A 15,055-nucleotide genomic window follows, 5' to 3' on the forward strand; every position below is an offset into this window, starting at 1 on the left:
ATTATACCACCATGGCACCTCCCTCACAGAGTTGCTCTGAGGATACAGTGAGATCACATGCATAATATGGTCCTTATTCTCTCATTATCTAGCAGAATGGCCTGAGTTTAGCAGACACTTATTGACACTTAAAATCAAGCAGCAAAGACTTAGAAAAGAATTGTAAAGAGAAATTCAGCGGCGGGGATTTGCTCATTGCTTGTTTTGGATATTAATTGGATATTAATTAAGACTGTTGACTACATAAGGTTGGATAGAGGAAGCAAATATCCCCCACTACCTCCACATCCATCACCTGGGCAGAGGACCCCAAAGATGCATGTTAATCCCCATTGTGTGTAGACTTTGGAAGGGGTGAAGGGCCTTGTGGCTCTTCTCATGCCTTTAGCTCTTCTGGCCGCCCAGCCCTTCCCGGCCACATCAAACTCCTGGCTTCCTTTTTCCCTCTGATGTGTGAAATTGGCACCATCACCAACCATGCAGTTTTGCCAGCTACAAATCAAGATCTTAACTTGGGAAAAAGGAACAATTGTGGGCTCTGTGTGGGCCAGGACTAAAGTCTTCTTTGTGGAGTTCTCTTTGATGCCATTGCCCTGATAATGGTGGAATCCCCAACCATTTGGACAGCATCAGAGGATCTCCAATTTGGAAGGAATCTCAGCATTGAATCTATACCAAAAGGAGAATGTCTCTTCCAGCATCCCCAGCAAGTGACTGCTTGGACAAAGGCAGTTCCAACGGAGGCAACAATGGGCTCCCAAAGCTGCCTTTTGGAGGCAGATCTCTTAGGAATTTTTCCTTGGATCAAGTCCAAATCTACCTCTTTGCCATTTCTTACTGATTGACCTGGTTCTGACTTCTGAGGCCATGAAGAAAAAAGTCTAATCCATTTTCTATAACATGGCACTTTACCTCCTCTCTACATCCTTATATTTGTTTTTCATGAATTTCAAATATATTTATATCTGTTGTCTCTCACCATGGAATACAAGTTCTTTGAGGGCAGGGACTATTTCATTTATTGCCAGTATCAAGCACAAAAAATGTGCTTAAGGAGTATCAGGGGAGGCTAGGTGGTGCAATGGATAGAGCACCAGCCCTGGAGTCAAGAGGACCTGAGTTCAAATCCTGCCTCAGACACTTAATAATGACCTAGCTGTGTGGCCTTGGGCAAGCCACTTAACCCCATTGCCTTGCAAAAAAGCTTTAAAAAAAGTATCAGTTGATTCATTGATTAGTCGAAATTCCTGAGGATAGAAATTATTTTTCCTTTGTCTTGCCTTGCCATCCCCAGACAGAATGTCTCCAAATCCTCTTATGGCAAGAATTCAAGTCTCTCCATCATCCTGGTTGCCCTTCTTTGGGCATTCTCCAAATTATCAACGTCCTTTCAATGAAGCAATCTACAAACATTTTTAAGCACCTACTATGTGTCAGCAACTAGACTGAGCACTGGAGATACAAAGGAAGAGTAGACGACAGGAACGGCTTTGGCAAATCCTCTATGGATGGAGAAATCATCTTTTACCTCTCTTCCTCATCGCTTTTTTTTTTAGTTTTAGGATTATCTAGTCTAGGACTGTTCAAATCCCAACTGCTGTGTTGTGTGTGATCTTGGGCAAGATGTCCAGTCTCTCTGGACTTAGTTGCATCATCTTGAAGAAGAAGAGGTTGGAGTAGATGACCTAAAAGGTTCCTTCTGGTTCTAGATCTATGTTCTATGACTTAGACACAATTTAATTTCAGAGAGAGAGGTCCTAGCAGCCTTGTGGTTGGAGGAAGGCAATCAGAAGAGATTTCCTGTACAAGGTGACATTTGATCTAAGCTTAGAAGGGAATTCAGGGTTTTATGAGGCAGAATGAAGGACCAAAAGCATTCTGTGTATGATTATTTTTTAAAATTTCTGATATTAAAGATGTTGCCTTCACAACCAGGGTCTTCTGGCCCAGCTCTCTTGCCTAATCATCTCTTTTGACAGAGTATCTAATATTTTTGGTAAAGCTTAGGAAATAGAGGACCTATAACTTGGGACAGTTCTATCAATATCACTTTTTTATTTAATCACTACACAGCTCTCTGCACATAGTAGGTGATTAATAAACTTTTGGTAAATTCAACAGACACTAAAAGTTGCAAAGGGCAATGCCTATCAGATGGGGCAGTGCATTTAGTGCATTTAAATTTAATAATGGATCTAATGATAATGGAAGTTACATTTTTTTTCCTGCCCTGAAGACTTGAATTTAGAAGACCCTGGAAGGCTACAGAATCACAGTTCTAGAGGGAATTTGGAAGCCTTCTAATCCAATGACTTCATTCTATAGATGAAGAAACTGAAGTCCAAGGAGGCTCAATGCATTCTCAGGATTCTAGGATCATAAACTAAAGCTGGAAAACACCTCAGTAGTCACCTCAACCACCCCTTTCATTGCTGGAAAGAGGAAAATGAGGTTAAGAGTGTAGCTCACCCAGTGTCATAGATAGTAGTAGCCCATTAGCATAGTGAGTGAAGAGAAGTCAGGAAGATTTCATTTCAAATCCTGCTTCAGAATAATGGCTGATTTTTTTTTAAGTTTTTGCAAGGCAATGGGGTTAAGTGGCTTGCCCAAGGCCACACGGCTAGGTCATTATTAAGTGTCTGAGACCGGATTTGAACCCAGGTACTCCTGACTCCAAGGCCAGTGCTCTATCCACTGCACTACCTAGCCTCCCCAAGCTGATTGACTTTTGACTTGAACTCTTGAGGCCTCAGTTTCTTGGTCTTTAAAATGGGAATAATAATATCACCTAACTGAGGGTTCTTGTGAACATCAAATGAGGTAACTTATGTAAAAGCTATTACTTTTCATAATAGTAGGCATCTGAGGTGAGTTTTGAACCCTGGTCTTCAGAATCCAGAGCCATCCACTGATCCTGAATCATACATGCTCTTGAAAAATGTCATTTCCATTGCTCAAGGAGAAGAGAGCTCTCTTAGGAGAAGAGAGTTTGAGACAGTAAGTGGAGCATAGGACAATAGGAGCCAAGAAGTCCAAGAAGCCTTCCCCCTCACAGGCTTCCTTTCCTTACTGATTCTTAGACAAAATGCTTGCTAAAAACACTTTTGCCTTTGCTGCCCACGGTGGTGGCTTCGTTAGCGGAAAAGAGAGACTAATTTTAGATGGAAGCATCTATTTCTAGAAAGCTGGAGCTCTGTCTGTGGGGGTTTAAACTAAAGCCCATCTGCTTTGCCAGAATGGGAAGGGAGCCAATCCTGGACAAGCCTTTTACCTGAGCCCAGAGGAGGAGGGGTTGCTACTCCAGGAAGCTCTAGGGATTTCTGAGATTTCATTTGTTATATGTGTGACACTCAAAAAAACTGCTCCCAGTTTTCAAAATAGCTTCAAACAGGGAAAAATGCCATCTGTACTGAGATCTTCAGGTGGTGTGAAAAGTGAGCAGATTGCGGAGGCAGGGGACTGTGCTCAAACGCTCACTCTAATACTTTCTTGTTCTATTGGGCAAGTCACTTAAGCCCTCTCTGACCCTTCCTTGGAAATGTGAAAAGATTGGATAAGATAGCCTTGGAAGCTCCTCCCAGCTCTAAAGATTATTATGATCCTTTGGGAGATAATAATAATGATAATTACAACAACAACAAACAACGAAAAGGACTTTAGCTAAGTTAACACTTCAGACCCTGGAAAGGGACGCTAGGGTACAGGGTCATGGGCTGAAGACTCAAATGGATCTAGGTCATTCTACAGATAAGAAAACTGAGGCCCAGAGAGATGATTGACTTTCCCTTGCTCACCCATATTGTTGGGGACAAAGTGAAAATTGAATCTCTTCCCCAAGTTCCAAGGGTCTTTCCCTGGACTACTTCTCAGTTATTCTCCCCATTTCACAGACAGGGAACTGAGGGTTAGAGAAATGAATTGTGCGGCAATATCAGTCAATTAATCAAGATACATTTATTAAGGGTTTACCATGTTCATCATGGAAGACACACACAGAAAGTCCAAACAGTCCCTGTCCCCAAAGAGTTTATATTCTAAGAGGAAGACAACATGCACATAAATAGGGAAACACATGAGACACACTTAGGTCTCATTTGGTCCTTATAACAGCTCTGTAAGACAATACCACAGACATTATTGTGCTCACTTTACAGAGGAGGAAAATGAGACTTAGAGACATGCCCAGAGACATGCAGCTAAGAAGGATGTAAGGCACAATTTAAGCCTAGGCTCTTCTGTCTCTATCATCTAATCCAGAATCCTCTGTTTGGTTTGTATGCCTCATCCCAATCTACCTTCCAAGCTCTGGAAAGGTAGGCTATTCTTGCCCCAGGATTATTATTGTCCCCATTTTAGAGAGGAGAAAACTGAGGCTAAGAGGGATTATATGGCTTGCCCAACAACTAAGTGTCTGAGGCAGAATTTTAACTCTGATCTTGATCCCAGTTCAGTCTACTCCAGTCTACTTCAGAAGATATGACCTCCATGGTAGAGGGGCTCATCTAAGTAATTCCCCATACTGACAAATATGAATCAGAATCAATAAATATTTATGAAGTGTCTGTTATAAGCCAGGCACTGTATAATGGGCTGGGGACACCCAGAAAACTATAAGACAGTCCCTGCCCTCAGGGAGCTTACAGTCTCAAGGGGGAGACAACACATAAGTGTTGGGGAGGAGGTTATCTGATTGGAAACATGAGGAAGTCCTGCAGTCAGAGTGAGAAATGATCTAAGGAAGTGAGAATTTCAGAATTAATTTTATCTTGCAAAGTGATCTGTTTCTGGAGATCATGAAATCCAGGAAAGTGGCCAGTTGGGAAATGTGGAGGTCAACTCCCTAAGTGCTCTCTTGAAAAGGTATTGGATTGGGGAGGAGCTCTCCAAGGTCCCACCTCCCATCTCTCCAGTCAGAGGTAGTATTCATATATATATATGTATATATATATGTATATATATATACATATATATATATCATGTATATCATGTTGTAGGCTTCAAAATGTCATATAAATGTCATCCATTATTATTATTATTAATCTTATTATTATAATTACATGGAATGGATGTTCAGTGACCCTCAACAAATGATCAGTCAGCCTGTGCATGAAGATTCTCAGCAAAAGGGGAATCCAACTTCTCTAAAGGAAGTCCATTCCACTTTTGGATGGTTTTTCCCACAGGAAGCTTTTCCTGATGTCAATCCTACTGTCTCCTCATTGTTCTTGGCTCTGCCAGGATAATCTCTCTCCTATATAATAGCCCTTTATATACTTGAAGACAACTCTCGTGTTTTTATCCTGTGTCTTCTCTTCTCTAGGATAAATATGTCCTTTGCCTGATTCTAATGTGAAATGATCTCTTGACCCCTCCAAGGGGTCCTAATGTGTCCTGAGTGCAGTTGAATGCATTGATTATGACAGTATCAGGAAATTACTGAATCTTCAAAATCTGATTCATAAGGATTGGGAAACTTGAACTCTTTTAAAAGAGCTTAAGGTTTTTAACACATGAAAGTTTTGAAATGAATAGAAGTAGTTTTTGGAGGAACTTTTGGAATACAAATCACATAAGGTGTCCTGGACTCCTTCTGGTGCCATGTAAGCAAGTTGAGACTCTACAATGAAAACTAAATTCATAACGAATTCCTGTTTTTAAGGATTAGATTTCTTTCCTTCATGTAAATGTATAGGCTGCTACTTAGACCTGTCACTTACTAAGATTCTCAGAAATTTTCATGGGAGAATGCTGTGATTTTCTTTTAAGAAATCACCATCAATGATTCAGTCCACAAGGATTTATTAAACATCTATTATATATAGATACTGAACTATGTGCTACAGTTATAAAAATTCAGGTAAAATAAACCCCAAAATATCCTGGCTTCAAAGAGGTTACATTATATTTCTTCATTGCAGCAAACATATATTAATCACCTACTATGGAAAAGAAAGACAAATATGAAACAGTCTTTGTTTTTGAGTTGCTTATAGTTAGGGATGAAAACAATACATGTGGTAAGGGAGGAAAATACATATATACATATCTATATCTATATTAGCACAAAAATTATATAAAATTATCTATCTATATATGATTAAGGCACTCTCTAATAACAATTATAATTTATTCTCTTAGTCACCAATAAGCATATTTTGGTGTCAAGTGAAGAAAGCCTATATATACTGTAAAAAAAATTCTAAATGGAATGAATTAATGTAGTGATGACTTTCATATATACATATAAAAACGTATGTGTTCATTTCCATATAGATTTGTTTTCAGTTACATCCAACTCTTTGGGGCCCTATTTGGGGTTTCCTCAGCAAAGATACTGAAATGGTTTGCCAATTTCTTCTCCAATTTATTTTACAACTGGGGAAACTGAGGCAAAGAGAGTTAAGTAGTTTGCCCAAGGTCATACAGCTAATATATGTCTGATTCTGAAGTTGAACTCAGGTCTCCCTGACTCTAGGCCCAGTGCTCTATCCACTGTATCACCTATCTGCCTATCTTTATTGCCCAAGATAGAGCCTGGTGCCTAATAATGCTTGTTGAGTAGTGGATGGATGGATGGATGGATGGATGGATGAATGGATGGATGGATATTTACCCCCACAAGGCTATTTTAAATCTCAAATAAACTAATAAATATGAAAACACTTTAGAAACTATAAAGGAAATCAGTATTGGGTCCCTAAGAATGATACTCCATGGGTACAATGGAGATCCAAAGGTCATTGATGTGGACTCTGCTCTCAAGAAGTTTGGTCACAGCTGAGCCCCCATAAGATAGGGCAATCAGGATAGGCAACCCTATCCCAGGGTCTGCATCTCCCAATTACAGGATAATGTCCTAGAATTCTCCCCCTACCCCCACACAATTAAATTCATTTTTAAAAGTTCATTTGAAAGGGCATTTCATGTTGCTTGCCCAAGACATATTTTACGAAATTTGATCTGGATGCCAAAGTTGTTAGATTTCTGAGACTGAGTCTGATGTCAAAGGGATTCTGTTCAATCAGACAGTCCCCACTTTACACAACTATTAGAGGTAGAAGGGAACGTAAAACCATAAATTGAGAGATAAAAGGGACCTCAGATAATCTTGTCCAACCCCCTAATTTTGCAGGTATTTATTGCCTGTTTCCTTGGGGTCACTGCATCAATAAAAATTCTTTCTTATCTTATCTCCCATCCAGCTCCTTGGTTGGCTCCTACCATCAAGGAAGTCAATCAGTCAACAGTCATTAAAGATGTATTAATATAGGACTGAAAAGGATCTCAGAGTCCCACCTTCTTCTTTCACATTTGAGTAAACCAAGGCACAAACAGGTTGCCAAGCAAGGTCTTTTCTTTCTTCACATGGGCTCAGTGAGGAGGGAATTGCAAGAGTCATTTTACCTGTTTTAAAGATGAAGAACCTGAGGCTCAGAGACAATAAACTCCACCCTGTCACAGTGTTGAGGTTAGTTTTTGGTCCAATCTGGGTCTTCTGACTAAGCAGTTAGTACCAGAGAGCTTGATGGCAAAGTGGGTAGAGCATCAGCCCTGAAGTTAAGAGAACCTGAGTTCAAATTTGACCTCAGATACTAACTGTGTGACCTTAGGCAAGTCACTGAGCCCTGATTGCCTCACAACCAGGGCCACCTCCAGTCATCCTGATTCATGTCTAACCACTGGACCTAGATGACTCTGGAGGAGAAAGTGAGGCTGGTGGCTTAGTTCAGCATCCCCCTCCCCCATTCCAATCCAATTTACTTGCTTGTTATGACATCACTTCCCTGATGTCATGGTCTTCTTCAAGAACAAAGGACAAAGATTGCCAGCAACAGACACAAGAAAAGTTTAAAGGGAGTAGCAGTAATGTCTTTAGTGCCGTCTAGTGTGCACAGAGAAGGTTCTCAGTGGGATCATTGACTCCAGAGATCTCCATCTCCTTCCCTTCCTGGCCAAGGGAATCCAAGCAAACATAGGCAGAGAAGATGAATGGGTAGAGTGGGTTAAGAGAACTTGAGGTCTAATCCAACCTCTAATTAACTATGTTTGGCCCTTGGGCAAGTCACTTAAATGGTGTCTTCCCTCATCTGTAAAAAATAGAGGAGTGGAATTAGATCCTCAAAATCAAGTTAGAGGGTAGCTAGGTGGCGCAGTGGATAAAGCACCAGCCCTGGAGTCAGGAGTACCTGGGTTCAAATCCGGTCTCAGACACTTAATAATTACCTAGCTGTGTGGCCTTGGGCAAGCCACTTAACTCCATTTGCCTTGCAAAAACCTAAAAAAAAATCAAGTTAGAGGGCAGAGGCAGAGATGAAAATGGGGATAGGGGTCAGATAGGTAAGAAACACAGCCACAGATTCCTGTTGCTCAGGAAGTCATGTAATTCAGTGGAAAGATCAAACCAGATTTGGAGTCATGAGTTCAAATTCCATCATCTCTATACCAGTTGTGTGGAACCACCCCTCATCTCTCTCTCTCTCTCTCTCTCTCTCTCTCTCTCTCTCTCTCTCTCTCTCTCTCACACACACACACACACACACACACACACACACACACCCATTACTTGACTTCTTAGTTTCCTGATATCACTATTATCATGGAGGAGGGATTGTCACAGAGTTTCAGAGGTATAAGGGATATCAGTTGCTGTCCAAACCTTACCTGGGAAAGAATCTCCACAATTACACACCTGGAGATTGGTGGAATGGGACTCAGAGAAGGGAGGGGAAATTGTTGACTATGGATGAAATATTGGATGGGGCTAAATGTTGGCTAGAGGGGCTCCATGGAAGCCAGGAGTGTTAGGGTTTTAGGAGTGTAGGAAAGAATAAAGCCATCCCCCCCCTAGAGGTGCAGACTGGATAACTGGGGGGTGAGGAGACAGTGAATTCATGTGGCCACTTCCTTCCAGAATTTAAGTGAATGTGATCCAGAGTTTGAGAGAAAATCTGGAACAGTGACTTTGTTTTGGTGTGTGAGGTCCTTCCAACTCCTTCTCACAGGACCAGGCCAACCATTTTCCAAAACAGTAAACCAAGACCCAGAGAGGGTAAGGGAGCATTGTCCAAGGTGGTGCAGCTGGACCTACAACTCCAAATCTCTCATTCTTTATCGTCTTCCATGGTCTTTCTTGAATGGGCCGTGGGGCTCAGAACTCCTAGGATTCCATTGCAGTTAGAAGTTAAAACCAGACACCAAATTTGAAACGTCAAACAACTTTACTAGTCTATAAATTTCATGAGGGCAGGGATCTGCATATATGAATATTTTATCTCCTATAATGCCTGTAGAGACTTACCAAATGGTTGCTGTGTTATTGTGATGTCCAGCTCTGGAGTCTGAGGACCCAAGTTCAAATTCCACCTCCATAACTGATCGTCTGTGTAACAATAAACTAGTTCTGAGCTTCCTAATTTCTCAAACAAAACAGTTGGATGAGGGACCCACTCTAAGACTAGGACCTGAGAATCTCTCCTGGCCTCAATTTTTTCCTCTGTAAAAAAAGGGGGTTGGGCTAGATGTTCCATGGAGCTTCAGACCCTTTGCCTTGGGACTGAGCAATCAAGTCCAGAGACACGTCTGTTCCTTGGGCCAGCTGAGTACTTCTTTCCAGATGCTTCCTGAGGTTCAGATCCCACTTCCCATCCCCCTTCAACATCCTCCCTCCCTCCTTCTCCCCTAGCCCCCCCTCTCTGTCTCTCTGTCTCTCTGTCTCTCTGTCTCTCTGTCTCTGTCTCTCTCTCTCTCTCTCTCTCTCTCTCTCTCTCTCTCTCTCTCTCTCTCTCTCTCTCCCTCTCCCTCTCTCTCCCTCTCTCTCCCTCTCCCTCTCCCTCTCTCTGAAATATTATACTGCTGTCCTTGCCAAATTTAATCAACCATTTTCTGTCTCTCCCACTTCTTCCCCTCCTCGCCAGTAGATAACAGAAGACTGCTGGAGAAACCACTAAGTGTCTCCTCTCCTCCATAACTCTTTCTACCCATCCTTAGGGGACCTGAGACACTTCTCCAAGGAAGGGGCTGGATCCTTCCCCTAGCTTTTCCATTATTCTATCCCTCTTTTGATAGAGTACCGAGAACCAGGGCCCAGCTTCCCACCCCTGCCTCCCTCTCTCCATTTCCTTTTAACTTAACCATGGAAGTGCTGCTGAGAAAAAAAAAACTGTCCTTCTCTTTCCTGGATGAGAGCTGGCCAGGGTGGTAAGAGTGGGCTCAGTTCTTCTGAGAGGAGGGAAGAGTGGAGATGATTGGATTTGGGTAGTCAGGAGACCCCAGTGTGTTGTGTGACTGTGGGTCTGGATTTAACTTCGGGGGGTCTCAGTGTCCTCTTCATGGAAAAATTAGGAGTTTGGATCAGAGGGTCTCTCCAGGTGCCTTCTAGCTGCAAGTCCTAAGGTTGGATGTGGGTCTCCCTCCCTCAGCAACCTAGCAGAGTGTTCAGGGGGAGAGGTTCCTTGGACTTCTGGTTTGGGGACACAAAGGAGTCTCAGTAGCCATCAAGTCTAAGCTAGGGCATTTCCGGCTGAAGGAGGGGCTTGCACAGATTGTGTATGTGAGCTGGAGGCTGAGGCAGGACCATTTTTTGTGGATTGCTTTGCACACCTCCCCAAAGTCACAAAGCCAGGATTCCTTCCTTCCTGGTTGTTCCCTCTCCATGGAAAGGGTAAAGCAATTCCCTCCTCTTCGAGGTGCAGCCTGGTGGGGAGGGAAGAGTTCCCCAAAGTTCTTGGGTTAATCAGATTGCCCTTGTTAAACCTCCATCACCTTTCTCTAAGGTAAAATAAGAAAGAAATTTCTTCCTGGAGCAGGTGAGGGGACCTGAAGAAAACTCATCTCCCTACTCCATTTTGGCATTTGATCTCCATTCCCCGCATAAGGGCACTTGGAAGCAGCCAGCCTCAGCCTCCTCCCTTCTGCCACCCCTGGCCACCTCCTGTTGAAGGAGGCCATGCTGAAGCTAGAACCTGGAGGGAATTGTCATCTTTGAATTCCGTGGCTGGAATGCTGAGAGCCTGGGTTGGGATTCTGCTTCGGGCAGCAGCTAGTTTGGGGTAGTCCCTCCCCTCTCAGTAAGGGGTCCCGCGGGCTGCTCTCTAAGCTCTCCTATAATGGGCCACGTCTTGGGGAGCCACAGGGAAGGGGCCTTGTTGAAAGTGGCAGTTGAGTCTTGGGGATCGCCGGGTCCTGAGAGGTGGAGATGGCCCGGGAGAGGCCTTCAAGAAGGCCAGATCCCAGGGCTAAGGTGGAAAAGCTGCCCGAGGAAGCGCCTTCCCTCCCACTTTCAGGTTCGGGATGTGTAAAAGGAAGGCACCGGAGGCCTTCCTTGGTGGCAGTGCCTGGTGCAAAGTGTGCCCGCCTCAGGGCCACAAGAAGCCTCCGGGGGCATCTCGATGCTGCCCTTCAGCAGCTGGTGGCCGGGCAAACCGCCACCCCAGTGTTTCCAAACCAAAGCAAATCAAAGCGCCAAAAAGGGCCTTGGAGATCAGACCCAAGGATTCAAAAGGAGCCACCTGACGCCCAGGGGGGCCAAGTGAGGGCCCCGACGCCCCGAAGTGGCAAAGCCAGGGCTCGGACTCTGCTCCCCAGACTCAACTTACACTCCGGAATCCAGGCCGGGCCCAGGAAGGGAGGAGCCAAGTGGGAGAGGGGGCCAAGTGTCCTGCCAAGGCCGGCCCAGGGTCAGGGCGCCCCGTGGCACTCCGGCCGCCCGGGTCTTCTTGGCATAGTTGGGGGGGGCTCCGCCCTGCCCACCCCAAGCCGCCAGCCTCGCCCCGGCCCCGCCTGCCCCGCCTGGCCCGGCCCTGCCCGGCCCTGCCCGGCCCCGCTGCTCAGCCCTGGCCTGCGCTCCGCCGCGGCGCTGCCTCCTCCTCTCGGGGCGCAGCCCCCGTGGCCGCCGCCTCCCGCCTCCCGCCTCTCCCGTTACCGTGGCAACCCCCAGGAGCCTTCCCGGCGGCGGCGGCGGCAGCGGCTCTCCGGAGCGGGCGCAGCTCGGGGGCGCTCCAGGACCCACCCCGCGGGCTGCGCTCCCCGCCGGCCCGGGAGCCTCATGGAGCTGCTGGCCGCCGCCTTCAGCGCCGCCTGCGCCGTGGACCATGAGGGCTCCTCCTCGGAGAGCGACCCCCGGGAGCCGGCCGGCCAGCCGGGCAGCAGGTGAGGGGCCGCTCCGCACTGCCCACGCTCGCCCCCGCCCCTGCCCCCCGCCCTGGGCACCCCTGCCTGCGCCTCTCCACCCGCTCTCGGGTCTTGCCCCTCTCCCCTCCCTGGCGCCCCAGCGCCCCTCTCCTCCCGGCGCCCCTCTCCTCCCGGCGCCCCTCTCCTCCCGGCGCCCCTCTCCTCCTGGCGCCCCTCTCCTCCTGGGGCCCCCCCCCCTCCTGGCGCCCCTCTCCTCCTGGGGCCCCAGCGCCCCTCTCCTCCTGGCGCCCCTCTCCTCCTGGCGCCCCCCTCCTCCTGGCGCCCCAGCGCCCCCCTCCTCCTGGCGCCCCCCCTCCCCTCCTGGCGCCCCAGCGCCCCCCTCCTCCTGGGGCCCCTCTCCTCCTGGGGCCCCCTCCCCTCCTGGCGCCCCTCTCCTCCTGGCACCACTCTCCTCCTGGAGCCCCAGCGCCCCCCTCCTCCTGGGGCCCCCTCCTCCTGGCTCCCTCCTCCTGGCGCCCCTCTCCTCCTGGGGCCCCCTCCTCCTGGCTCCCTCCTCCTGGCGCCCCTCTCCTCCTGGGGCCCCCCTCCCCTCCTGGCGCCCCAGCGCCCCCCTCCTCCTGGCGCCCCTCTCCTCCTGGGGCCCCCTCCCCTCCTGGCACCCCTCTCCTCCTGGCACCACTCTCCTGTTGGGGCCCCCCTCCTCCTGGCGCCCCCCTCACCTCTCCTGTCTCCAGCCTCCTGCTCCCTGTCTCCCCTCCCTCATTTCTCTGCCCTCTCTCCTCTGGGCTGCCCCCCTCCCCTTTCCCTGGGCACCCTGCGCCTCTGCCCCCACGGGGCTGCAGCCCCGCTTCCCACCTCCCGCTTTGCAGGTAGGGCCCCTGGCCCAGGTGACTGCGCCGGCTCCGAGAACCCCCCTCTCCAGAGCGCTCAGGGCCCCCAGAGCCAAGCAGAGCCGTGGCAGCTCTGGTTCCCCTCCCCATCTACCCCCACCCCCGCCCCGGGATCCTGGGTCCCTCCGCCCTCTTCTCTAGGAGAAGTGACTTTCTCCCGCCCGTGGGCAGTGGAGGCGGAGGGCAGGACCGGACAGGAGCAGGCGCGGCTCCCCCGCCTCGCTGCCAACCCAACCCGAATGCCTTCTCCTCCCCAGCCGCCCCCCACCCCCGGCTTCGGCCCTCCTGGCCCCGGCAGACCCTGCACCTCAGCTCGGTCAGCTGACTCTTCCTCGACCTCCCCTCTGGGCTTGTCTTTCCTGGCCCACCTCAGTCACACAGCGGGGGGGGGGGGGGAGCAGGTGAATGGAACTCTCCATTTGCCCCCCCACACGTGCGCTGCCCGAATGGGGGGGGGGGCGGCTCCAGTCGAGAGGGTAAAACTCTCCGAGGGCCCCCCCAAAGGGAGGGCACAAGTTTCCAAACCTTGTTTGTAAGCAATGAAAACACGAAGGTTTGGGCTCCGGCCATGTGGGCTTGGGTGGATGAATCACCGTATAAAGCCCTGCTGGAGGCTCCTTTCCCCAATATTCGGAGCCCCTGCCTAGGGGAGAGAGAGGAGGGGGCCAGGCTCTGCTCCTGCTGAACATGGCCCCTTCAGCAGGCCCAAGAGGGGGTGCCCCACTTGCCACTAATGCCCATTTCTTCCCTATTTAAGGAAAAGTCTCTGACTGCTTAAAAGTGAATCTCTCTCTCTCTCTCTCTCTCTCTCTCTCTCTCTCTCTCTCTCTCTCTCTCTCTCTCTCTCTCCTCTCTCAGCGAATCTCCTTCTACCCCTGGCACCGTGGCGACCCCGGAGGAGTACCCAGCCCTGGCCGCAGACAGCCCGACCACTCTCACCGAGGCCCTGAAAATGATCCACCCCATTCCTGCAGATTCATGGAAGATTTTCATCGAACAAATAGGTAGTGGGGAGGCGAGTTCTCTGGGGATTCGCTGCTGGGCAGGTATCTGGGGTGCTGGGAGAGGCTGGGAGAACTGGAGAATGTGGGGAACACCAGCTTGGCCTGGGGCTGGCCAGGTGCCGATTCTGGCTCTCTTGTCACCTTGCTGCCTTGCTTCAGTGAGGCAGAGGTCTATGGAGAAAGGTCTGTTGGAATGTATGGTCACCTTAGTGCTGAAGGGGTTGCAGGAGGTGGGGGACGAGGGGAGTGATCTCCCTTCCTTGGAGGTCTCCCACCACGGTTGCAATGGCCACTTACCGAGGATGGCAGAGTGGGAAAGTCTGGCTTCTTAGAATGGTCTTGGAAGAATTTGTGAACTCCCCTCTGGGTGTGTGTGTGTGTGTGTGTGTGTGTGTGTACTTTCATCTTGAAGTATATAATTCCTCCTTGCCATGCTGTGTCTGCCAGTCTGGCTCAAAGTTCCTCCCTACCTAGCAACTGTAACTAAGTGTGCAAAGACTTTCCTGGCTGCCCAGCTCTGAGTCCATTTTGGTACTGGCCAAGCCAGTCCCTGGAGATGCCAGGAGGTAGGGCCCGATGTGGCTGGGCAGGACCAGGGTTACTACCAAGGAAGGGCTGGGTTGGACTGGGAGAAGCCATGGGAGGGGCCCTGGGAAAGGGATTTTGGAAGAAAAGAAAGCTATTGGGGATGGAGGAGAGAAGGGTGTGTGTCACTGAGAGAAGAGAAGCCTGGCTGCTGGCTGGCTCTAAGAGGGCTCCTTTGCAAGAGGCCCTGAGCTGCACTTTGGTTTGACTATGGAAGCAGCACCTGCTCCTTCTGAAGTTGGGACATGAAGGGGGACATGGGGGGAACAGTGGAAAGACCTGGCACTGGAGTTAAAGGACTTCAGTCCCTCAGACACTATCTGTGGCACTTTGGGTAGACCTCCCCCCCCCCCGGGGCCTCAGTTTTCCCATCTGTAAAAGGAAAGGGGTGGACTGGATCACCCCTGAAATCCCTCCTGACTCTAGGTCTGTGAACCTGGGAAAGTT

General features: G+C 48.7%; 1 protein-coding gene across 1 annotated transcript in view; it reads left to right on the forward strand.

Annotated features, from left to right (window-relative positions):
* Positions 1–15,001, forward strand: part of LOC141490202 (uncharacterized) — a 54,731-nt gene extending 39,730 nt beyond the window's left edge. The window contains exon 4 of the mRNA XM_074190437.1: positions 13,878–15,001. Within this exon, the coding sequence (XP_074046538.1) occupies positions 13,878–14,355 (478 nt within the window). The 3' untranslated portion in view covers positions 14,356–15,001. The remainder of the gene's footprint in view (positions 1–13,877) is intronic.
* The last annotated feature ends 54 nt before the right edge of the window (positions 15,002–15,055 follow it).

This window comes from Macrotis lagotis, chromosome 5 (assembly GCF_037893015.1).
Source record: "Macrotis lagotis isolate mMagLag1 chromosome 5, bilby.v1.9.chrom.fasta, whole genome shotgun sequence".
NCBI classification, from domain to species: domain Eukaryota; kingdom Metazoa; phylum Chordata; class Mammalia; order Peramelemorphia; family Peramelidae; genus Macrotis; species Macrotis lagotis.